Here is a 24,004-nt window from a genome sequence, read left to right as displayed (position 1 = left end):
AAGCTAGTGCCAAAGGCTGATAAATGCAGACTACAAAAAATATATATATATATTTTATGAGCAGATAATGGTCACCATAAAGGCTTTTACCAAAAAAAAAAAAAAAAAAAAAAAAAAAAAAAAAAAAAAAGTCTTCCTAAAGATGGTTCTAAAAGAAAATCAATAGAAATTTAGACTTATTAACATCTGATTATATTGTCTGGAGACTGCTGTCCGCAAAGACAGTGCAATGCGCGCAGATGCTGTGTCCTACACTTCTGCTGACTTTAAAGACACCTCTCCCTTCCCTATGATCTCATCTCAACCACAGAGAGGCCCTGCAGTAATAAGGCTGTGAAGAAGGTACTTGCAGAATTAGGGGCTCATTTTGTATGGCAGAACATGACACTTCTCACAGCTAGCACGTGTACCGCTGATCTTGCTCCCTGAGGTCTCCGCACTGAGTAACTGCATGTTGTAACGAAGTTTCTTACTATTCAGACTTCGTATTTGCAAACTATACAAACAATGTATCGATTTGCAAGCTTCAAAGGAAATGAAGTGTGCTACTTTTATCACAGAATGGAATTTTTATTAAATTTGCAAGAAAAAAAAATTAGTCTCCCATATTCATGGTAGAAACTCACTAAGATGTACAAAGACTGGCTTTTAAACCTCCACTCTGTGGCCATAACATCTGATGACAAGTGTTTCCAGTTGGATTCTGGCAAGCAAAGGACCGAGGCTCTATCTCTTTCTGCGGGCGTAGGGATGAAGTGCGATTTTACAGATAACCTTAATTCTTTTGCCTAAAAATCAGTCCCGCTCATTAGTGTCTTGGCTTTGATTAGAATTCCCCCGCTCCTCCGTTTTCCCTTTTTTCCCCCTTTTTTTCTCTTTTCTTTTTTGCTGCCGGTGCTGGAGGCTGAGCCCGGCAGGGGGAGATCGCTCCATCCGCAGCGGCGCGGAGGACGCCGCGGCGCCCCGCGGGCAGGCGCGCACCGGCGGGGCGGGACGCTGCCGCTGCGCGCAGGGGCTCCGCGCCGCTCGCCCGCTCCGCTCCGCTCAGGGAGGGGGAAGGACCCGCAGCCCCCTCCGCGGTCACCGCTCCTGCGGGTCGGGGGGCCGCTCGCCCCGCTGCTGCCGCCGCGCCGGCACCCGCATCCCCCCGGCCGGGCGCCGCTTCGTCCCGCCTCCCCCCTCCTCCTCCTCCTCCTCCCCGCCGCGGGGGCGGCGGCGCGGGCGGGGCCGGGCGGCGGCGCGCCATTGGCGGAGGGGGCGGGGGCGGGGCCCGGAGGCGGCGCGCCATTGGCGGGCGGCGGCGGCGGGGGCGGGCCGCAGCGGCGCCGGGGCTCGGCTCGGCTCCGCGCGGCGGCGCGCGCGGTGCTGCTGCAGCGGCGGCGGCGGCGGCGGTGGCGGCGGCGGCGGCCGAGGCGGCCCCCCAGCTCCGCGCCGCTCCGCTCCGCTCCGCGCCCTCCGCCGCGCCCATGGCCACCAAGATCGACAAGGAGGCCTGCCGGGAGGCGTACAACCTCGTCAGGGACGACGCCACCGCCGTCAACTGGTAGGTGCCCCCCAGCCGCCCACCCCCGGGCCGGGCGCGGGGCAGCGGCGGCGGGCGACGGGGGCGCCCCGCGGCCCCGGCCTGGCCCGGCAGCGCTGCGCTACGCGCCCTTCCCGGCGAGGGTCTTCCGGACACACCGCCCCCCTCCCCCTCCGCTCCCTTCCCCAAGGATGTCTTCTAATACACCACCACCACCTCTCCCCAAGAGCGACTTTTGAACGTATTGTCCCTTTTCTCCTCTTTGCCCTTCCTAAAGGTTGACTTAAATACGTCAATTCTCCCCTTTTCCCTTCCCGAAGGATGTCTTTCAAATACATCAGCCCCCCCTTTGTTTCCCTTCCCAAACGGTGTATTTTGCATACATCAACCCCCTTTTTCCTTTTTCCTACCTAAAGACTGACTTAAATACATTACTTCCCTTCTCCTCTTTTCCCTTCCCAAAGGGTGACTTTTAAGTATGTCAATCCCCTTCTCCGCTTTTCCCCTTCCTAAAGGGTGAATTTTAAATATATTCCTCTTCTCCTCTTCTCCCCGTCCCTAAGGGTGACATTTAAATACGATGGCTCCACAATCGTCCCCGGAGACCAAGGGGTAGACTACGAAACCTTCACGAGGAAGTGCACAGGTAAGCTCTGCCGTGGTTGCTCTTGGATAAGAAACGGATATTTCTTGTTGCCCAAGACAGGGGAGTAAAGAGCTGGAGGAAACTTGGCTGAAGTGAAGCGTGTCCTGCTGCTCCCCCATGTCTCGCCCTGTCCTGCATGACTTGGTTTTCCTGCCACCACAGAGCGCAACTCGCTCCCGTGGCAGCCAAAGTCCGTAGCCCCATCAGTCCTTTGTTTCACCCCAGGACTTTAGGTCCTTTGGGGTTTTCCCCTCTTTTCTGCAATTTTCATTGCTTCTCAGTCTGCGTATAAACCAGCTAAAACGCTTGCTTAGGAAGGGTCCCATTGTTTAGCACTGCAGTTTCAGAGCATATCTTACTGAAGAGCAAAAAACCCTCCAATTTTTATGGCTAAAAAAATTAGTCATACTGACTGTTACGCAAGGAAATTCTTCTCCTGTAAATTATGTAATGTAGGTAGTGCTAACATAACTGCAGTTAGAAGGCTCGCTCCGATTTTTAAGAACATGAAACCCTAGAGCAGCGTGGTTGTGCAGATTTGCTTGAACAATACTGCGCTGACAGCAATTGTGTATGTGGCGCTGCACAACCGTGGCAGCTGCGGCTCTAGGTTTAACGTGGCAGCTGATAGTTAAGCTGTCAACCATAGAATATTAACAGGAGAAACAAAACCCTGAGGGGAAATGAAAATACATGGAGAAATATTTAACTTAATCTCATCTTAAGTTTTGACATGTTTTACAAAAACATGCTTTGATTTCTTTCAAAATAACTTCTGGGGAGTATTTTAAAGCTTTTCCCCCTATCTTGCCCAATATTTAATAATGTCATGAGATGATACGAGATATGAAGCGTTCGTAACTAATGCCAGTCTGTAACCAACAAAGCCTTCCCAAATCATTTAGTTACTCCATAGTCAAGTGTTATGGTTAATATTCTGCATTTTTAGACTTACGTATCTGTTTTCTGAAGGAATTGTATATTAAGCAATCTCTCTTCCCAAGATGGGGCGAATCCTGGGAGGCACTGTGGTCAAAGAGCCCTGCATGGATTGAAATGCTAATAACTGTGAGGATCTTACTGGTCCATTTTGGACTTTCTAGTCCTAGGTCTTGGCTGTATTTTATTGAGGGAAGGACTTCCACTGATTTAAATGAGGACAGTACTAGTCTTCTGATTAGTAAATAGGATCTTAGGAGAAAACTATATTCTAGCCCTGGGAAGTAGTCACTAAATCATAGTGTTTAGATTGTTCTACCACGACATTTGCGATGGGGTCTTGTCAGTACTGATACAACTGCTATAGTTTCCAGCTATTCTTGAGACCTTTGCACGGGAAGTCTTCAAAATAGAATGGCATCCTTTTTAGATTCAAGTAGTCAAGGTCTGGCGAGCTGATGACCTGTACCACAAGAACCCCTCTTCCACCCAATGTTTTTTAATGCGGAACATCAGGAAAAAAAAAAAAAAGAAAAAAGAAAAAAAGAAAGTACCAGGCATAAAGAAAAGCCCAGGACTTGTCCTCAGTTCTGCCACATTGTTCCATTTTGAAGACAGGCAACTTCTTGTTTTCTTTTTTGCCCAGAAGTGCTGAGCATCTCAGTTCCTAGTGGTCTTTCAGGAAATTTCAAGGTGTCAGCACTTCTGAAGTTCATGCCAACAGTATCTAAAGAGTTAGTAGTTTTCTTGGAGGTCAACAGCTTAAATATCTGAGCACCTTTGTTCTCTGTCCCTTCTTGTGGCTGAGATAACCGAAAGAGCATCTCCACGCATCTGAGGCTTGCAAAGCAACCTTCTCCATTTATTTTCTCTCCTTGTTTTTAAGGAACCAGTCTCTTATTTTGTCTGAGTTGATTCTTAATGTTTTGTCTAAAGTGGTACCCTCTTTAGGAACAGTTCATATCTTCCCTTTTGTAGCAAAGGGAATATTCTTGTTGAGTGGATCAGCAGGGAGAAGGGCTTTGGCAGAGAGCAGTTACTGGTTGGGCTGGGTAGGATGTTTGTAACAATTAACGGGTCACATACTGCATTTTAGAATATGGCCAGGTTTGTTTTCTTGCCATCACTTGTATGTGCCAAACGCGTATTTATAAACAGGGCATTAAAACAGATATAGTTTGAGAAAACTTGGTTTTATACCAACAAAGTGCCATGCTGGTCCCAATACTGAAACACTTTTAAAGCAAAAAGGAAATTCTGCGTGTTTTAGGCATAAGCAAGATGAGGGAAGATATAAATAAGAGCTTGTTTGGGGTTGACTCTGGCCCATTTTTAGCCTAAAATGTGAAGCTAAATCCTTTATGGCTGCTCGAGGTTTCTCCCTCTCCCTCTTTCCTCATATGCACCTTCTGTGGGCTGGTTCCTTGACAGACCAAAGACACGGGAGGTTATTCTCAAATCTACCTCTAGGCTTTAAAGAACTAGGCAAATTCAGGTGCCAGGTTCTTGGCTAAGCGTCAGAAAGGAACTTCCTCCACCCACAAATTAACGGATGCTGCACCAGTTGAGGAAGGAAGAGAAGCAAGTTTCAGTGACTCCATCTGTGCAGCTTCCCATAGCCTGGAACACTAGACATCAGTCAGAAAGCAAGGTTCATGCCAGCAATGAAGTTAGAGATTTCCTTCCCATCTGGAAGAAAGGTGCCAAATGTTACTATGAAGCAGAGCTGGTTGGAATATTTCTACTGAAACAAAGTCAGTGGAAAAAGAGGAGGAAGGGAAGGGAAGAGAGGCTAAATATTGTTTCTTCCTGTTGCTACCTCTCTTCCCTCTTGCTCCTTCTAAATTTTACTGGAGGGAGAAAAAGCTACTATCCACGTAAAGCGCAAATATGATTAAAAGATAAAAAAAACTAACATCAGAATAAACTTCCTTCCTTGTTTTGAATTCCTGTTTTGTGAAAAACACTGTCTTGAAAGCCACAGCGTACTGCAGCTGCCTCTTGTAGAAGCTGAATGTAATTTGGTGGTTGAAGGTGCGAGCGGGAGCTGGAATTGCAAACCTCAGCATGTGAAGCACCACCAAGCACCTCGGTCAGAGCTTGCTTGGCTTGACTTATACACCGGCTATTTCAGTGCCATTCTGAGTGGAAAACGTCTGTATCTCCTGCTTTCTTTAATAACCATTCTTATTAAGAGCACCTTCAGCATGCTGTACATACCACTTTCCTCAAGACATTAAATTACAGGGAAGGTAGAGTCAGTGTGTGCTAATTCATGAGGCTCTGAAACCAGGAAGTTTGTTGGTACCAATTTGGAAGACTTGCCTTTGCCCATAGTGGGTATCCTGCCTTGTGCAAGGGTAGAGGTTATAAAGGGCTGGAGGGGTTGTTTTTAGGAGGGTCAATTTTTTTCTTCTTCCCATACATAAGTCTTTGCATGTGGACCATGGCCAAACTTATTACTAATTCTGTAAACCTACTCAGAGAGCAATACTGGATAATGACCCAGGGAAAGAAAGTGAAATTGCTTCATTTAATGGTTGTAGCAGTTCAAAAAAACATGTGACAAAGCAGATCTTTGTAAACCTCCAGAAACAATCTGTGTGCTGCTGTTCAATGAATGCATGAACGGCTGAGATGCTCAGCTCCTGGAGCAGTGAGGCCCATGACCTGCTTCAGGAGCTGCTGCGGCACCCTATCCATCTTGTGCAGGTTTCATTGCTCTTGCCTGCTGTGTTCTCAAACATTCAGTGTACATCAGAACTACATGTTACATATCCCAGGGTGGAGGCTTTCTGAACTTTTTACTAAGCCTTGTGTACTGGCAGAAGAGTTAAGGAAATGCATAATCCTACTATCATCCTTCCCTTTCCCATTATTTGGAGACAGCGATTGCCACTCTTCAAGGAAGAAAACATAGTAAGAAATTCTTCTTCAATGCCATTTTGTACAGGGGCCCATGGATTATACCTATATAAGCATAGCCTGAGCTCTGAGCATTTGCTCATCAGTTGCTGTCATGCTCCGGTCCATATCAGGCCTCAAGAAGACCAGCACAGTTTGGCCTTAGACGACTAGGAGGTGGCTTCTAATAATGCTCCCTCTTGCAGTCCTGTATAATGACCCACGTACATGGCTGTATTTCCTTTTGTCTGACCCAGGGAGTCTGGAGACTGTAAGTTGAGGACATTAACTGTATCAGGGTCATTAAACACGCAGTGTAGACACCCCCTGTGTCTTCTGGCTAAGGACTGTTTTGGTTGGGTTTAACAGCACAAGATTACCTCTGCATTAAACAAGGACTTAATTCAAGGCTTTTGATCCATTCTGCTTCACAGTTACAGCTCCTGCCTGTGCAGATGGCACGGATCCAGACGTAGCATTAATTTGATGTTTAGCAATACGTGCCATCAGTATTCTAAACAAAAAGCTGAGCTGGCGGATTTGAAGCCAGGAACACAGATAAGAGTTGAAGGTTGTTATAAGGAAGGATGTGAAGGCTTATTTATTTATTTTTAAGTTAATTTCAAAGTCTGTTACTTGGGCTGCTGCTGTTTCTGAGAAGAGTTGCATGATGTACAGCTGAAATACTACTGAACTACAACACCAGTCCAAACCATATGCTTAACATTTTTTAAATATCAGTGATACCTGACTGCACTGATCAGCATGGTGCGTTTTCCAGTCTTACTGAGTAACCGAGTATTGCATAGTCTATGTCTGTAGTTTAATTTCTTTATGCACACACTGCCAGGAAGAAATAGAGAAGTTTGAATACTGTATTTTTCCCCATCCCGCATGTGAACAGTTGTTTTTCAATGCATCTCTGACAAAAGAAATAATGACCCTTCTATTTGGAAAGCCCCGGTTCAGATAAATAATTGCAATGACAGCATGAAATGGGATAGTTATTCATGTGTCTGAAAAGATCAGACCAAAACCACACTGTGCATTCAGCACAAGGAAGAACTGAAAATCTGTGGTATGAAACAAATACTCTACAAAATTATTTCTGGTTGATATAAAATATTAGGAAGAAAATAGGAACAGAACCAACTCCTGAAATAAATGCAAGCTCTTCTGGGTTTATGACAATTCCCATATAAAGCCTAGCCATAACTGGCCAGAACTGGTTAGTTCTGGTTATCTCCAGAACTTAGGAGATAAGAGACAAGAATCAGATCATCATGCTAATGTTGACATCTGAGGTTGTAGGGAAACACCTGAGATTTGTAAAAAATAGAAGACGTATAATGAGATAGGTATCACATCTTTAGGTGCTAAAATGGCTTTGTAAATCAGTCTCTGACAAGTTCTGTTCTTCCTTTTTAAAGTCCGTCTTCCCTGCTTTCCTGTACATATATGGAAAGGAAGACCTAGGAACAACGATGGTTTATGGGAATTTCACAGTGTCTTTGTCTGCAGAGTTTCCCTGGCCCTCGCTGTGGCCGTGGTGGCTCCAGCTGCAGTGCTGTGGGTTTGGCAGCTGGAGCTACAGCTCGTGCTGTCCCTAGGGATGGAAGGAAGGTTGTCTTAGGGAGTTTTCTTATTAATTTTTGTGGGAGTAACTCATCAGGTCAAGTTCTGCACTGAAAGAGCAACTCTGTGCATTCAGTTTAGTTCTATGATGCTTAATTAAAATAGAATGGCTGTAGGTCTGCATTTTACCATCCTGTGCAAGGCACAAGAGCAAGTAAAAAGGAGGGTTTTATCTACTGCATGTTCTTTTGTGGGGCGGCCTGTCTGGAGTCTCACTTCTGGCCAACTCTAATGAAATCTTTCCTTCCTTCAGAGAAGAGGATCAAAGATCAGCTGGATGGTAGCTGCCCAGTTTCTTCCCACTCTGTGCTCAAGTATATACCTAGTTCAAGAGAGAGGCCAATACAGGACCACTGTGGCTGGGGTAGCAGCTACCGCTTGTGGACCACATTTGCTCCTTACTCCTTCAACAGAAATAGTTAACCCAGCTGAAGGGATCTGTGGTTTGGTAAAGCAGGTGATGGGGCCTGTGACCATGTTGCAACCCTCCGCAGTGTGCTCTGCAGCCCTGGGCACCTCTGTACTTCACTGGTGCCTGTATTTAGCCCTGGTCAGAAGGTCTCAGTCTTCCTCTCATAGCATCTCATGCTGACAACCCACTACCACTAGCTTCACTGGCCCCAAGAAAGCAGGGAACTCAGTGTTGGATCATCCTTGCTATGCACATGTGTCCTGAACCACCACCAGGCTCCCGGAGAAGGACTGCTGCCTCAGCTACAGCACGTCTTGGGTTTATGGTCCTGAGGGCAAACATTTTGTATTTGTCTTAGATGACTCAAAAGAATGTGCCTGGGTGAGGTAAGGCAGCATTGCACCAGAGGTGCAGGGGCTGGGGCTGGACGGGCGGGTGTCTGGGTGAAGAGGGATTAGCACCGCTCCTGAAGCAGCACAGCTGTGTTGGGACAGCACTGCACCCCAACCGTCTCAGCCAGGGTGCAGAGCCACCGTTACGCACCTGGCTGCACTGCTTCCAGCTCTGGACCCTCACCCAGAGCCCGCTCCAAACACCAACAGAGGCTATGGCAAGGCTAAGCTGATTTTCAAGGGCTTTTTCAGGGGCAAACCCTGAGGATCCCCCCTGGAGTATAAAAGAGGGAAAAGTCAGTGCAATAGATAGGGATCATTTTCTGTCTGTACTCCTACCAGCTGACTAAACGGAGTTTGGGTGGCTGAAGAGACGGAAATTTTACAAATTAATTCTAAAACGAATAAATTCCAACCAAAACAAACAATCCCCTGTTGAAATCTGTCATGTGCTATTGGTAATTCCGTGTTGGCCAGAACACAAAAGTAGATCTTTCTATGAGCTGCCTTCCTGTGCCTGACCTCGATTTAGCAGGCAGATGAAGCTTGGAGTGGTGGCCTTATCTCAGCATGCCTCTTGCTTGGCCATTCAGAGCTCTAAGACTAAGAACCATGAAGCTTCTGACACTGTATTTCTTTCTTGCAGCAAAGAGCTTTGACTGAGGAGTCAGTGCATTTCAGTTTAATGGGGAATTTTTTAGTGCTGTCGAATCAAAGGGTCTGAGCGGAGGGAAAAAAGGGGAACACTATCAAGGAAATCTTGCAGCTTGACATCAAGCTTTGTTGACAGCCAAGAGCAGCTTAATCAGTGTATTTGGAAACTCCTGCCTTGCTAATAAGTAAAGGGTTTGGGGAAAGATACAACATTCACTAAGGCACTCGTTATACTTTTCATAGTTTGAATAGCACCTACTACCAATTGCATTAAAGGAGCAGTGACATTAGTAGGAATTAATGTTGTTAATTTGTGCTGTTTGTAGCTTGTGAAATCCTCTCAAATAAAGCTGCTATTTCTGTTCTACCCAGTTCTATTAATAATATGCCTTATTTGCTTCTCTCTGCCCTTAAATTCATAGCTTAGGAACTAGGAAGGTAGTTGTACAGAGCTAGACAGGATTTCCTTCTTTCAGAGGAAATCTGCTATCTCTCTATAATTTTTTTCACTCTCCCACAAACCCAGCAAATTCCTAAAACCAATTTTTGTGTGTGTGTGAAAAAGAGAAGGGAGATAATATTAATGTCTTGAGCTTTCTAGTGCAATTGGCACTGATGGCACTGACGACTTCCAGCACAGTGCGGTGATGTGTCAGGGTAGAACGGATTAACTGTGAAAGAGGAAATCTGTGAGTATAAAAGCGCTTGCGTTTTGATCCCGTTATGGCTCTGAACATGCTTCAGACTAATTGTGAAACCCAACCACTTCTGCTCAGGGATTCAGAGCAGCGGCTGGAGGGACATACGCAGGCTGCACTGCTGCTGGAAAACTCCCCGCCTGTTCCTATTACACACTGGGAAAAAGAGACATGTTAATTGTTAAGGGCCCTGATCCACATTCCCTCTTGGCTTTATCTGCCTCTGCCACTGCAGTTCACAACCTGACACATTAAGTTAAAGCATCACATACTGACAGTTTATATTCAACACAGTGGAGTGAAAACTATGGCAGCTGAAGAACTGCCAACCGTGGGGGCATAAAACCTCCCCAGGGAGACACAAGGAGAAAGCACTCAGCTTGGGTGTAACCTTTCAAGCCCACACAGGTAAATGTGTCCTGCGGAAGTATTGCCAAAGACTATGACTCAAAGTCCTAAATGTAACCTCTGTTGCTCATTAAACATATTAGGACTTAACATGATGAGGTAACAGTTGCTCAGACTCACCAAGCTGTAGATGATCTAAAAGATGAAAGCTCACAGGCAACAGCTAATTTTGGCTCTCATAAGTGCCCTTGATGAAGCTGCTTTCAAACAGAATGAGCAAGCGCTCAAACTTTTCTGCTGAGAATCAAGATCCCCTTGCTGCCAGTGGCCTGTGGGTTCATGTCAAATTAAAGCTCATGCTGTCAGACATGCTCCTTCGACCTCCTTTTTGGGTTGCTAGGAAAAAGCTCTGCACAAAAATTTGGAATTCTTCATATTCACTATATTTTCGTATTATCTACGTAAAGGGACATATTCCAAAGCAATCTTCAGGATCTACAATAGCCTTTAGTAGAAGTAGCAAGGTTGAAAAACCTACATACTCAAGGTGGAAAGTGGTAAGTCCATGACAAGGATTGTGACACGGTTACAGTATAGTAGGGGCCAGGACGTGATAACATTAAATTGCCTTCTAGCACTGTGTTCCCAGAGGAACCACAGCACAATTCTTAGCAAAATGTGGCCTCCTTTACTGTCATAATCTGGGAAAGCAAGTTTTTTTCCTATAACTGTTAATAGTAACGTTCGGGGATTTACAGTCTCTCTTCACCTTGGGTATTTCCTGGCTGTCGGTTCATTTACGGTTCTAATCAATCTTGGCAAGAGGATTTGCTGTCAGGAATGCGAGCTCTCACTAGAGGCTTCTCATACTGCCAGGAATAGGACGCCTGTAAGAGAAGGTTTGTTTGCCTGCACTTTTGATGCACATGGTTCTTCTCCTTCAAGAGATCCATCTGCATGTCTAGTTTTTTGAACAAGATTTCTCTTTTTGTTTCAAAATTGGAATTCTTAGTGGCATTTGTTTTACACACTCTTACAGACTTATTCTTTCACACACACACGTTTTCCAGTTTTACCCAAAAGTTCTCTTTCAGTAGAAAAAAAGTACATAGAGAACAAAATATGGAGAGGATGGATGAGGTTTTAAGACTTAAAAAGTTAATATCTTCCATCAAAGCTAGTTCTGCTTATTCAGGCTTTGACAAAGTAAAGTGTTTAACAAGCACTGAGATTTGTCAGCTTTCAGAGAACATCTCACTTTTTTTGCATTGATTTCTAGCAGCTTATTTTCTGAGGATGGACAATATAGAGCTGCTTCTTCCCTATTTCCAGAGCTCCTGGGGCTATCCTGACCATTTATGGAGAATGCTGAAATGGACCCCAATGAAGGTGATTTTAGTGAACATGTTACCACACTTGGAGACTGTGTTCTCACTTGGCATGCAGTCAAGACAGCAAATAAATATAAAACATATTGAGCTGGTCACAGCAAGAGTAACCAAGATTAACATGATTCTTTTCAAACAGCAGGTTTGTTCTTCTATTTTGAGTCATCTTGCTTTGTTGAAAAGATCTTCAGTGGCAAAGATGAAGTAGCTATGATTAGGTATATTCCACGATTGCACAACTGTCCATCTGCTCTGCATTTCTGCACAATCCTGGTCATAGGTTTCAGCATCCTGCAAGCTGCCAGAAAAGACTGGGGCTATGATTGGATACTATCACAGGCCCTATAAGAGCTTGCAATCATGACAGCATCCTACCGCCTTGGTGGATGAGTCACCCTGCAATGAAAGAAAAAACTCCTCGAGACAAGGAGTTTACAAGGTTTTTACACACATAGCCAGACTAAATAGTCTAGCCTGATATAGCAGAAATCAGCTGTGAAGCAAGGGTTAGAACAGTTTTAAAATCCAAGGCCTAATGTTCCCGCTTCTCTACAGGTCTTAGAAATGAGTAGAAAAGCACATCTGGAGAAGTAATTGCAGATGGTTTTTGCTCCTGCTCCCTCACCCCTTATAAACTGATTCAAATGAGCCAAAAATGTTGCTAAATGGAAGGAGGGGAAAGAATCAGATTTGCACTGCAGCCATTTTCTGAGCATATGTTATGAAATGTGATCTTGCTATCCTGTAAGAAAGAGAGCGGCTAGGTAATCACTTTCTTTCCTTCTTAACCAGTGACCTGCAGATGAATGATCTGGCTGGACATATCATTGGGTTAGCTCAGTGACCTTGAACTGCCAGTTGACTCTTTTTAGTCCTTCCCAAACTTACCAGCAGCACACTAATGTAGCATGGTGCAGCCAGCAGAGCCAGATTCCTCCTAGTCACTCAGAGCTCCCTAGGAAGACAGACCTAATGCTGGCAAAGCACATCTTGCAAGCCATGGGCAGGTGTGCAGTGCCTCTGTAAACCCACAATGATCCTCACAAATACTCAGTATTATGTGCCTGACTTGACCATTAAGTTGGCAGCAATATTCCCACTCGAAAAAAAAGAGTGGGGCAAGGACACGTTGGTTTTTGATTGCTCTCTCCTTGTTTCTTTGTCTCTCCAGATGATGTTCGATTGTTTGGTTTTGTCCGATTTACCACCGGTGATGCCATGAGCAAGCGAGTCAAGTTTGCCCTCATCACTTGGATTGGAGAGAGTGTCAGTGGCCTGCAGAGAGCCAAAACTGGGACTGACAAGACACTGGTCAAGGAAGTAGTACAGGTAACCTCTTGCTTCTGCTCCTCTCAGTTTTCTTTTAGCTCTATGGACATCAGCAGGAGGTGAGACATCATCCTTCAAGTTAGTAGTTAATCCTTTAAAAAGAACAGTTTCCCGTTGCCTGTCTTCCTACTAGGAAGACTAAACATCCACCCTTGAGCACTCAGGCACAACGAAGCATCTTTGGGCTTAAAGCTGTCTTAACTGTTTCATGAACAGAGAATATATGCACTCTCCTCCTTGTTTCCATCAAGATGTTTCACTTTCTCCCTCCCCGATATGCCAATAACATAATATTGAATGATACAGAACAATGCAGTTAAGCAGGTCAGGTTAATCAGGGAAGCCCATGCCTTGCGTAATTTTTCTCTTGAGTCATTTTGTCTCTGCACAATGAATTCTCGGATACAATCAGCTAAAGTCTAAAGTCTCTATCAGTACCAATTAACTAACAGCTTTTAATAGCTAACTAGGTTTGAATAGTCTTCTGTTTGGCATTGGGCGTATCAGGGAAAAGGTGCACACCTTGAAAGGACTTCAACTGAATTTGTCTGCTCAAATCGAGCATATCATTTAACTGTTTCAAGGTCTACAGGATGTTAAGACATAGCGCTCATTCCATCAGGCTTCAAGCTCAATAAGTGTTAAAGCCAGGGAAAACAAACAGCTGCTGTGGGAGATGGGAACTGTGGAACGCTGCAAAGAACTGCTGCTGAAAAGCAAGGGTGCCTGACTCCAGCTGAGAAGATATTAACGTTTAGCATATGTCTCCCCTGAAGAAGTATTTATAGCAAGATTAGCTCTTTCAACTAAATCCAGTGCCAATTCTCCAATGCCTGAGAAGTGGTCTTTCTTACTGTGTTGGGAGAACAGACTGAATATTGAAATATCTTCCTCAGTAATTCTGCTCTTGCCTATATAAAGAAATCTTCAAAAGGGATAATATGGAGAATGAGAATGAGAGCTCCCTCAGTTCATTGGGTGATTTCTATTACACAGAAGATTATTTTTAGATAAGAAGCATAAATAATATAATAAATTCATATTCCTTCCTAGAGATAAGCATTGGTGCTAAATCTTTTAAAATAATAACTATATAGAGGGTCCATTCTGAGAAGAAACTTTCACGACACCTGATAGATAGGAAAGCAAATCTCTGTTCATGTGAAGCAGCTGAACTTGTATAATTCTAATTGGAGATAAAATTATAGAGTACTAATGAATGACTCACATGAGCGTCACTAAGCCCAAGATTTTTTAAAATATGTTTAGACACCTGATTCCTGGTGATTTGAATAACATTCCCAAATGCCACTCTGAGATCTGTCCCCTCAGTTTTGTTACATATCATTTGCAATTTCACTCATTTCATGTTTGATTAGTAATCTATGTGAGCTGATAATGTCATGGAACATTAACTATTCTTGGCAGTTCCTTAAAAGTATTCATATTCCAATTAATTCCGCTAAAATATGAACACAATGCAACTTATGTTCAATACATTTTTATTTAGCAACCCTGACTATAACTCATTCTAAATTATTTTCTATTGTAAGGTCAATGGTGATATCTTTCCCTTAAGAAATTACCTTGTCAACTAATTTCAACAGTTTCTTTATAGATGAATTAAGGCTATTAGTACAGGTGTCTTTGTGAGCATCTCGCACATACCACATCCTGTTCTGATATTAATGGATATCCACGAAGAAGTAATCCAGGACTATACAGATCAACCAGTGACACAGTTAGAGCCAGTTCCACTAGGAAGACATTTCTGCTTCACTTTTTATCAGTATAGAGACACCTAGCAGGACAGACATAATATTCCCAAGATGCTGTGGTTCCCGACCAAAGAGAGAATAAATAGTAACTAGTATTCTTTCGCAAAAACAGACAGCCTTTTCGCACAAATTCAGTTTATAGCTCACTGTCTGCCTTTAAACCAATGTAAATGAAATAAAGGATGTGAGTTTATGCTCCCAGTACATAGTGACTGAGACAGGTATCTACGTGTACAACTCCACTTCTCTCAATGGAGTTGAGTATGTATAGAACTGTTATCTTCTTTTTATGCATGTAACCTTGCAGGTAATCTGTAAAAAACAAAGACAACAAGAAATCCTACAATTTAGTAACTAATAAGGAGAGAAGTTAATCCCAGTGCTAATTCTCTCTTAATACTTCTCTTGCCCTTCATCTTCCAAATTTTATTCCTAGTCACCCCCTATTTCTGATTTTTGTATGGATTACTTGAGATGTGAGTTATACATAGAAAAATACAATTGGTTATTTGCTGTAATGAGAAAGTACAAACTTGAGTCAGTGTTGGTTCATCATTTTGGACCATTATCACTCTAAAGCAGGGGAAAAAATTCTTTTTACAAACCCAGAAGTCTCTAGGCTTTTGGAGCAGTTTGGCTCTCAGGAAGCTTAGTCATGTGTGTGACCCATAGGCGCACTCATCCCACTGCAACGTGCAACATGGCTGACCTTCAAAGAAGCACGGCACAATGAGGCTTTTTGGCATAGCAGATAACAGCTTTGATTTTCATGATCTATAGAAGTGATTGACTGGGACTCCAAAACAACATCTTCAGTCTGAGAAGCCCTCAGTAAAACTTGAAGAGTACTCGCTATCTTATAGTATTTGCAGAAGTTCACTGTGGCTCTTTATTCAAGACCAAAGCTCCAGTGTGAGGAGAGGCCTGTTTTATATTCTCTGCTACTTCGTGGATGCATTGACGAGCTACGGCTGAGCTCTGCTTAGAGCTGAACAAATGCCAATAAACACTGTTTTTCTGCCGAGACACTCAAAAGCGAGTCCGTTTGAATACTGAGTAGCAAGCAAAACCTACCATGTTGCATCTGTAGAATAAAGGGTCTTCACACATGGTGATTATCCACAGCCTCCTAGAAGCACCTGCTGTAAAGAAAACATAAGGGGTATTAACGGTTCAAGAGTAGGTTATAGGCTTGTGAACAAAAGGATGCAAGGGGAGAGGAACTGAGTTGCCCTCGCTTTTGTATTCCTCTCTTGGAAAGGGGAGCAGGTGTTGTGAATTCTACAGGGAGGTGCTGGGAAGTGATGCTTATAGTCAGCAGGGAGGATTGTCAAAAAATCTCTCAGAAAGAAAAGACAATTGATTTTTAGCTATAATAACTGTAAAATTACAGGGATGGATCTCATCTGGTGCAAATAACTCTAGTTCCCCTCATCCGTACTGACAATCAGGTCTTCTTGCTTATTTGGGCAAAATCCTTATTACTTCTTTTACATTGTAGGAAACTGGAGTTTGCATTTAATGTATTTAAGTGCTGCTTTAAGGAACACTCAGTAGCATTTTTTCATGGCCACTTATTTTCTATCCTTCTATCCTTCTTTCTATCCTGTCTAACCTTATTAGAAGACTTGGATCAAGCATGTGGGAAGCAGGTAAAGGATGCGAAAGAAGTATTCATCTGAACTTCTTAAGAGTCTAGCTAAATACTAATGTGTGGAGACTTCCCTGTGTAAACACGCACATAGAATAAGGTGATGCAGAGTATCTCATCTTTGCTGAGTTTCTTAAACTCTTATGTTCCCAGGAGTAAGGGTGGTTTTACCTTTTACTTTCTTTGTATATACAAATTCTGGCTCATTCAACCTCCATACAAATCTCTCCAGGAGATGTTCTCAAGGCTCTTGTTCTGACCTCCGCTACCGCAGAGGCCAGGAGACAGAGAAGTCAGCTCGCACTCCTGAAGTCATGGCTGTTGTATGCTGCTAGTCATTACAGTGAATGAGGTTCAGTTCAGCCATAAAAACTCCTGCAAGGTGAAAGCTGGCAGCTACGGGTTTTAAGTATGGTAGAGTCATACCTTCTGGTGAATGACCTTCTTTGCTCTGGTAAGAGGCAGCGGGATGAGATAATGGTGCTTTTCTTTGATGAAAGGAAAAGCCTACACAAAACGGTGTGGGGCTTGAGGGGGAAGACATTGCACTGATGCAGTGCTCTGGTCGCCTCGTGTAGATGTAAATGCTGAAGAATTGAAAACAGGAATTTGTTTCTCTCTGTGTTGCTTCCCCTCTGCAAAACTGTTACCCTTCACGCATGCATTTCCTACCAAGAGCTTTTAACCCTTCAGAAGGCAGTATGGAGGTCCTCCTCCTGACCGGACCGAGTTCTCCTGCAGGGCAGTCTCAATAAAGGGCCTGCCCAGCCTTTGCCAACTTGTCTCTCATTTTCCATGAATTTTGCCTCTTCTCTGTTTTCTCCAACACTCCTACCCCCACAAAGTCATGTGCTCTATTATTTGCCTAAATCATATTCAGGGTAAAACAGCTCTGTTTCAGTGAGCAAATATCTGTGGCATTTTATTCATTATTATTTTCGGTGAGGAATTTGCCTGACTTTAGTGATGTCAAAAACTTTACTGAGCTCTCACTTTGGAGCTCACAATTGGACCTTTTCTGTTCACCTCTTTCCCCCTGGATTCCCCACTGCACTAATGCTGCAGCCTAAGGCAGAAGGACCCAGTTACGGGATTACTGCCCCTGGTCTTGGGGCAAATAAAAAGCATGTAACTCCGTGAGTGTGCACTGGGTTTCTTGTGTTAGTACAGTGATCTGAACAAAAAATGATTTAATAATTGTGTGAGAGGCAGTCAGAAAATCAAACTTATAAGGTAATGGCTATGTCCCTTACAGTTGCTTTATGGCAGTATCTATCAGAAAGGTGAGTAAATGGAGTGAGATACTGCTGGGAATGCAAACAGAATTGTACTTTTTGGCTATTTTTCCTACGCTGCTTTCCTATAACCACCATGCCAAATGGATATGGATTTACAAGAAATCCTAGCTCTAGCCTAGTGAAGGTGGTAACTTTATACATAGCTTCTTCAGGCCAAGATAAACAGCCTCTCATCACCCCACCTCTGGCACACAGGCATGTGTCTTTTCCAGTGCGATGCTGCACAGATAGGAGTAATTTAGAGATCAACTCAAACACAGTTTTCATCGCTGAGAGATGCATTTGCCAGGGGTCAGCGCTGGCTTTTCCTAATGTCTAGAACTGTTATGTATAAAAGTTGGCAAAGAATAAATTTGAAGAGGGAGCTTTTGCTGCTAGCTTGGAGTCTGACAGCTGATTGCTGGGCCAGGTTAGATGCAGCCAGACTAGAGTGGAGGCAGTGGGGCTGTATTGCTATAGAGGCTTGTCACTATATAGCTCTCCTTATGCTCACAGAAACCCTGCTAGAACATACAGCCATAAGGCATGGCTTTTAATCCCCATGACCCAAGGTCTTGGATCCCATGCTGTGCTAGAGAGAAACAGGGGAGATGTGGTGTCTTCTGTCCTACCTCTGCGCTGAACATTAGATCGTTGGTGGGTGGGAGGGTGAAATTCTGCACTGTGGATCTGAGGATTTTGAACACCAGTGGAGGCTGCTGCAAGGGCTATCGAAGTAAATAAAAACAGCAAGAAGCTGCCTGACTACCTGGCACCATCCCTAGCTGCTAAGAACCCATATGTCTGTAGACGATACAAGGATTCTCCTTCTGGCTTCAGGCCCACTCATGCTGGGATTTATATGGGCCTCTGCAGAGCTTTCTTGTACAGTGTCTACACCAAGCAGATTTTCCCTTGGCCCACTGAGGGAGATTTTATGGCCCCATATGTTAAACATTCAGGGTCTGGAATAGGAAGAAACTCTACTCCACCCTGGTTTTTTTTCCTCTCCTAAAATTGTCTGAAAGAGGAAGGCTCGACTGAGCTTGCTGCACAGATTTCTTGCTTCCCAAGCTGCTTGTGCAACCCAACCTGCATGGTTGGAGCCCTTTCCCTCCGTGGTGGCCCACAGCGGTTGGAAGGTGCCAAGGACAGAGCGGCTTGCATCGCAAAATTGGGACCCTCTGCTATGCAAACAAAAAGTGAAGCATGTGTTAGATGGCTATACTGAAGAGCCCTGCGTAAACTTTACTTTGTATGTCATACTCAATGATTGAAGAGGCAAAGCAAAGACCCTCTGGTTACTGTTGTGTCGTGAGAGCGATAAAGAAAAATGGCATCATTGTTTTTGTTATCCGTAGGCTGCTGGTGACTCTGGGGTGAACACAAAGGCTAGAATTCACTCGCAGGGTTTGCTGCTGCTGTAAAGAGCTTGGGGATGGGGGGGAAGAGAGGAGAAAAGGAAGTGGAGGAGGCAACATGAAGATGCTTGTCAGTAAAGCAAGGGCTGAAGCGTCAGAGATCTGCACTGTGTCTCAGACACACACACAGTGTTCTGCAGTTCACTTGAAAGGAATCGAGAAAGGGTATGTGTGAGAAGAGAGAAGCCAGGGACTTCCCCACCCCCACAAGCAAGAGGCTCTTAAGGGCAGAAGGAAAGTCTGGTGCTAGACTAGAAATCACACTGAAGTTGGATGTCTGTCGGCATTGCTGTTAGCCATTTGAAGCCAAGACCTTACAGTCCTGGTGCTTTGTAGGAGCCAGTTTGCTATGAGTGGTTATTTAAAATTGCAGATGACTGTTGTGTCAAAGACCAGTGCTCGGTTTAGCTAACATGAACAGTTAAAGCAGTTGGGAATAGTTTTATATTCTGGCTGTTTCAGAGGTGACAGGAAAGGAGTGAACTCTAGACAACGTGGCCCTTGAGCTGGAAAGTACTGCTGTTGATCCTGGGTGTCTAATCTCCTAATCTGAGGCCTGGAGTCTCTCCTGTCTTCTGCCCTGATGACATAGAAAGCAGCAGATAGTTTCAACTGTCTCTAAAATACTTAGATGGCTTCCTTCATCTTAGGATTTGAGCCCTGAACAAGTCTACAAACCTTAACCCCAGGGAGCTGAAAGAGCTAATTTAGAATGATAAGGGAGACAATGATTGGAGAAGGGCCAGGCGGGATGTTGAAATCGGGATTCCCAGGCAGCAAACTCCCCTGAAGCACCTTCTCCCCGGGAGCAGGCTTGACCCATCAGAGTGGGTAAGAATCAGCGCGAAGAACCATACAAGCCCATGACAGTGCTTGCTGATGGAAAGGAATAAGGTAAAGAGTTATTTATAGGAGTGACCCAGATTGCACTCAGAGGGTACAAATCTGGCACAAGAGATGGCCCAGTCAGCTAAGAGGATATTTAAGAGTGGCAGAACATGCTGGGAGCATAACCCATCTGGCCAACTGATCTCACTCTGCTAAGAAGAAATCATTCAGGCCTTGCAAGGTGTCTCATTGGTATTGGCACAAAATAGTGGCTGATGCTCACAGATCATCACCCTGGAATCATCTGGAGAACTGTTTGATTGAGAAGACATTTGAGTAATTATAATTAATTTGTGTTGCATGTGATTTAGTTCCCCTTTGTTCATGCATGAAGGCACATGCAGTTTTAATTTCACAATCGACTTGAATCTGCAGACTGGGCAATGAAGGATACCTGTCTTCTCATTTATAAAATGCACGCGTTTGTCACGGAACTCCTCTCAGAAATGCAGTTCTCACTAAAGTCAAAGCAAGGCCAGCACTGAAGCTATGTAGTCCTACAAAATCTCTGTTTCCTGAGATGGGGCAGACTTATTAAACCTCTTAGCATGTAGAAAAGAAACTGAAAAGCCTCAGCTCAAAAGTCCTGTGTAGCACATCTCAGTGAGCACAAAATCATTGGTGGGAATCATTTTTTTTTTCAGTCTTAGCAAGAGCTGAGCTTTCCAAAGATCTCACACAGGAAATTGCAAGTTGGACATGTCTTTTGATTTATCAGTTGAGAAGCTGTCTTCAGGATAACACTCCTTCCACTTTGGCTCCAGACTTGTAAGCATGACCAAATCCGATGTTTTGGAAGTTTTGCCCCTTCATTTCCTAACTCAAAAAGGATCTTCTCCAAAACAAACACTTCCTTTCCTTTTTCTCTCAAACACTGCTAAGACGTGGATGAGTGCAAGGTCTGTCTGTCTGTCTGTGCAGAGCCCAGAGAGCTGGAGATTGCAAGTATGGAGTGAAATGGTGCTGTGAAATCACTGTGGTTCCTTAGGACTTCTAGGCGCTGATAAACAAAGCAGAGCAGACAGGGCTTCTTGTAGCTGCTGTAAGCTTTCTTCTTTTTCCCCTAAGCAACTCTTCGCTGCTGAGGATTTCCTGCAGTGTGAAACAGGATCAGCTGCAGCCTGGGAGACTGGCGTGGGGGAGGGAGCTGTTTTGCTCTCCCTTCCATTTTTTTCCACTGCATGAAAGAGATGGTGAGGCTCTTTCAAGCTGAATCCTTCTCCACCCCCTTCCTTTACCCAGCTGTGATCCCAAATTAAAGTCCTTGAGACACTGCCAAATAAAGAGCTCTCCCATGTCTCAGAGTCTGAAACCAATTAGAGCCCCCCCACACCCCGCATCACGTTAGTGCCCGGGTTGTTCCAGCACTGGGGAGACCGAACAAGACGGCTGCTTCCCTCCCAAAGCAGCGCCCCATTCTGCCAGGTTGCTGTCATTGCCTTTCGGTGCTCGCTACCCGGTGCTGCCTTCCGGACCCATTGCAGCAGGGCAGCTGGGATTTTATTCATTTTTGCCAGCCATGTGTTCCTGGCCATGCAGAATGCAATGGATCTCATGGTTTTCATGCTGTGTAAAATCTCTGTGGGTTGGGGGGAAATGAAAGGCACATGGACTGTTTTCAGTTGTGGTTAGGAAGTGAAGAAAATGTGAAAGCGAGAAGCATATACACCTATGTGCTTAAACATCTGCATGCACACATGCCTGCCACCCTTGCTTTGAGGCAGGGGAGACAGCCCCTCCAAAGGCTCAAGTCCTTCATTGCAGTGACAGTGTGGGAACAAGGATCTTCAAGGCTCTGTGGGATCCCGTTCACAGGCATCTGTCCTGGGAAAGTTTTTCTCTGTTCACAAAGTCCACATCGTGTGATAGCACTCTGCCTGAGGCTGGGGCAGCTAACACAACTTGCAAAGAGCATACGAACAGCTAGATATCCACCCTGCAATTTCCAAATATATTAATAAAGTGGGTCCTTAAAGGTCACTTTGGAGTGTTAGATCACAGAGTGTTCTGGAGCCTAATAGAAAAATCAGCAGCCTGTCTAGTACAATACCTCAGTTTTGGCCATAAAGCAAAAAATCCAGAGGAGTGGCCAGGAAATCTGCTGAAGTATACTGATTTACTCCTTTTTTACATACTATTTAGGAAACTTGACTAACCTAGCCTGTGCATGTATCTCTAGGAAGAGCTGTTGCATAGGACAAGATGAGGTCTTGCAGCCAGAAAGTGTAGAAGCAGACACAAAAATGTCTCCAGATTAAGCTCTGTGTTTCACCATCACCACAGTCTTCTGTCTCACGTGCAGCTTTCTGTCTACCATCCCTGTTGTAGCAGATAAGGGCATACAGTTCATACAGCCACGGAAGCCGGCTAATCAATATGAGTACTTGGACAATTCTCCCACTTTCTGATGTGCTTTTTCTTTATCTTTCACAGAACTTTGCCAAAGAATTTGTGATCAGTGACCACAAAGAGCTGGATGAGGACTACATCAAGAACGAGCTGAAGAAAGCAGGGGGGGCTAACTATGACGCACAGACTGAGTAAACGCACTAACCTCCTGGCACCATCACCTGGATCTCAAAGGGAGGGGAAAGGCACAACCAACTAACCCAGCTGAGAGAAGAGGCAACTGAAAGACTACTCACCTTTCTGTGCGTGCACCTAAGAGCTCCCTTTCTTTGCATTCAGCAGACTTTTATTTTCCATTCCATCTAACGAAGCATCCCTCTGTGGGATGTTTCTTCCCCCCATTTTGTACTCATAACTCTGTCCACGCTCTTGCATCTGTGGAATTTAGGTTTGGCTCTGCTTTGGTCTGTATTCAGCATTGTGTTCGTAGAGGCTTGCCACTGTGTCCTTCTTCGTGTGTGTGCATGTGTGTCTGTTTTAGTTGGGCTCAACCTGGTCTCTGAGGGGATGAAGATTCTTGGAGAGTTGTGCATCTGGAGTATTTTAAATGTTTTTAATTTGTTCTCATTGATATTCTTGGGAATAATATTTTTCGATCTTCTAGGCTCAGATCAGCATGAGTTGACTTCACTGAAACTTTGATTCAACTGCCTAAGCTTAATGCCCAGCTGAGATAATCTTACTTAACAGCTTAAAAAACAAAGCAAACAAACAAAAAAACTCAACTCTTAATAAATGGGAAAAAATTGCCTTAAAAATTGCTTGACAGTTGCTATGCTGTGTGCTGCGTCTCCACCCCTCCCTCTTAAAAATTAGATCCAACATGATTTGAATGTGGGGTTTTTGTTGTTTTTCGAAGTTATTATGGCACAGTAAATGGGGGGGATTAGAAACGTCTGGACACTTGTTCACTATTTTCTGTACATTGGTCTCTGGGTTTGTATTTGACTTTCCTAATGCTGGGGCTCAGGAGGAGAAATTGAAATGCATAGATTTCCTTTTTAAATGTCTGCAAAAATAGCAGCCGCTGAATCCTAGCAGCCTTCTCTGCCCCCCTTTTTTTCGCAGTTGAACACGTCTTCAGTCATTTGGGGCCTTTGGGCGTTGAACCATCCATCCTGCAGCTGTGGCCTGAGGGATGCAGCTCTGTCCCAGGCAGGGTAGAGCATTCAACACAGTTTGTTGGTAGCAAACTGCCTGTTTGGGGGGTTCTTTGTATGGCTTTTCCTTCCATCAAAGGTAATTGTCCCCAGAGTTAGGTGTAGGGAAAAACTGTGTTGTACTGGGGCATGGGAGTCAGCGCTATAAACCCATTAAAGAAATAAATGTTTTTCAAGAACAATTCTCAGTGACTCTGTCGTTCTTTCACCTTCCCTGCAACAATGAGATGCTATATTTAGGAGTTCGCTTAATCCTGGTTGTAAGGCTCTGAGCTTTTGCGATCTTGGTGCTATTAGCAGAATTAAACACTGGCTTAAATGTAAAATGATCTTGGTGCCTGCAGCCCTTGCCTGTGCTTCTCCACCCTGAAAGGCAGAGGTGACCACAGTGCATCTGACACACTTTTTTTTTCTTTAAGCAGCTCTATGTCTAAATTTCCAGTGCCAAAACACCCAGTGGGAATTGTAATTAGGTCAAAGAGAATTTCAATCCCACATACAGTAAATGCAGAGAGGTCAGGAACAGATTTGGGAGCAAGAGGACTTTTGCAAT

At 44.3% G+C, this 24,004-nt stretch overlaps 1 protein-coding gene across 1 annotated transcript; it reads left to right on the top strand.

Annotated features, from left to right (window-relative positions):
* Positions 1–1,388: 1,388 nt before the first annotated feature.
* COTL1 (coactosin like F-actin binding protein 1) lies at positions 1,389–23,633 on the top strand. The gene is made up of 4 exons (XM_062586335.1): positions 1,389–1,543; positions 2,086–2,168; positions 12,710–12,867; positions 22,316–23,633. Exons 1-4 carry the CDS (start codon positions 1,467–1,469, stop codon positions 22,424–22,426), a joined length of 429 nt encoding a protein of 142 aa, XP_062442319.1. The 5' UTR covers positions 1,389–1,466; the 3' UTR covers positions 22,427–23,633.
* The last annotated feature ends 371 nt before the right edge of the window (positions 23,634–24,004 follow it).

The sequence above is a fragment of the Rhea pennata genome, chromosome 13 (assembly GCF_028389875.1).
Source record: "Rhea pennata isolate bPtePen1 chromosome 13, bPtePen1.pri, whole genome shotgun sequence".
Lineage (NCBI taxonomy): Eukaryota > Metazoa > Chordata > Aves > Rheiformes > Rheidae > Rhea > Rhea pennata.
Note: the sequence above shows the minus strand (reverse complement) of the source record. Positions and strands in the feature narration are given on the sequence as shown.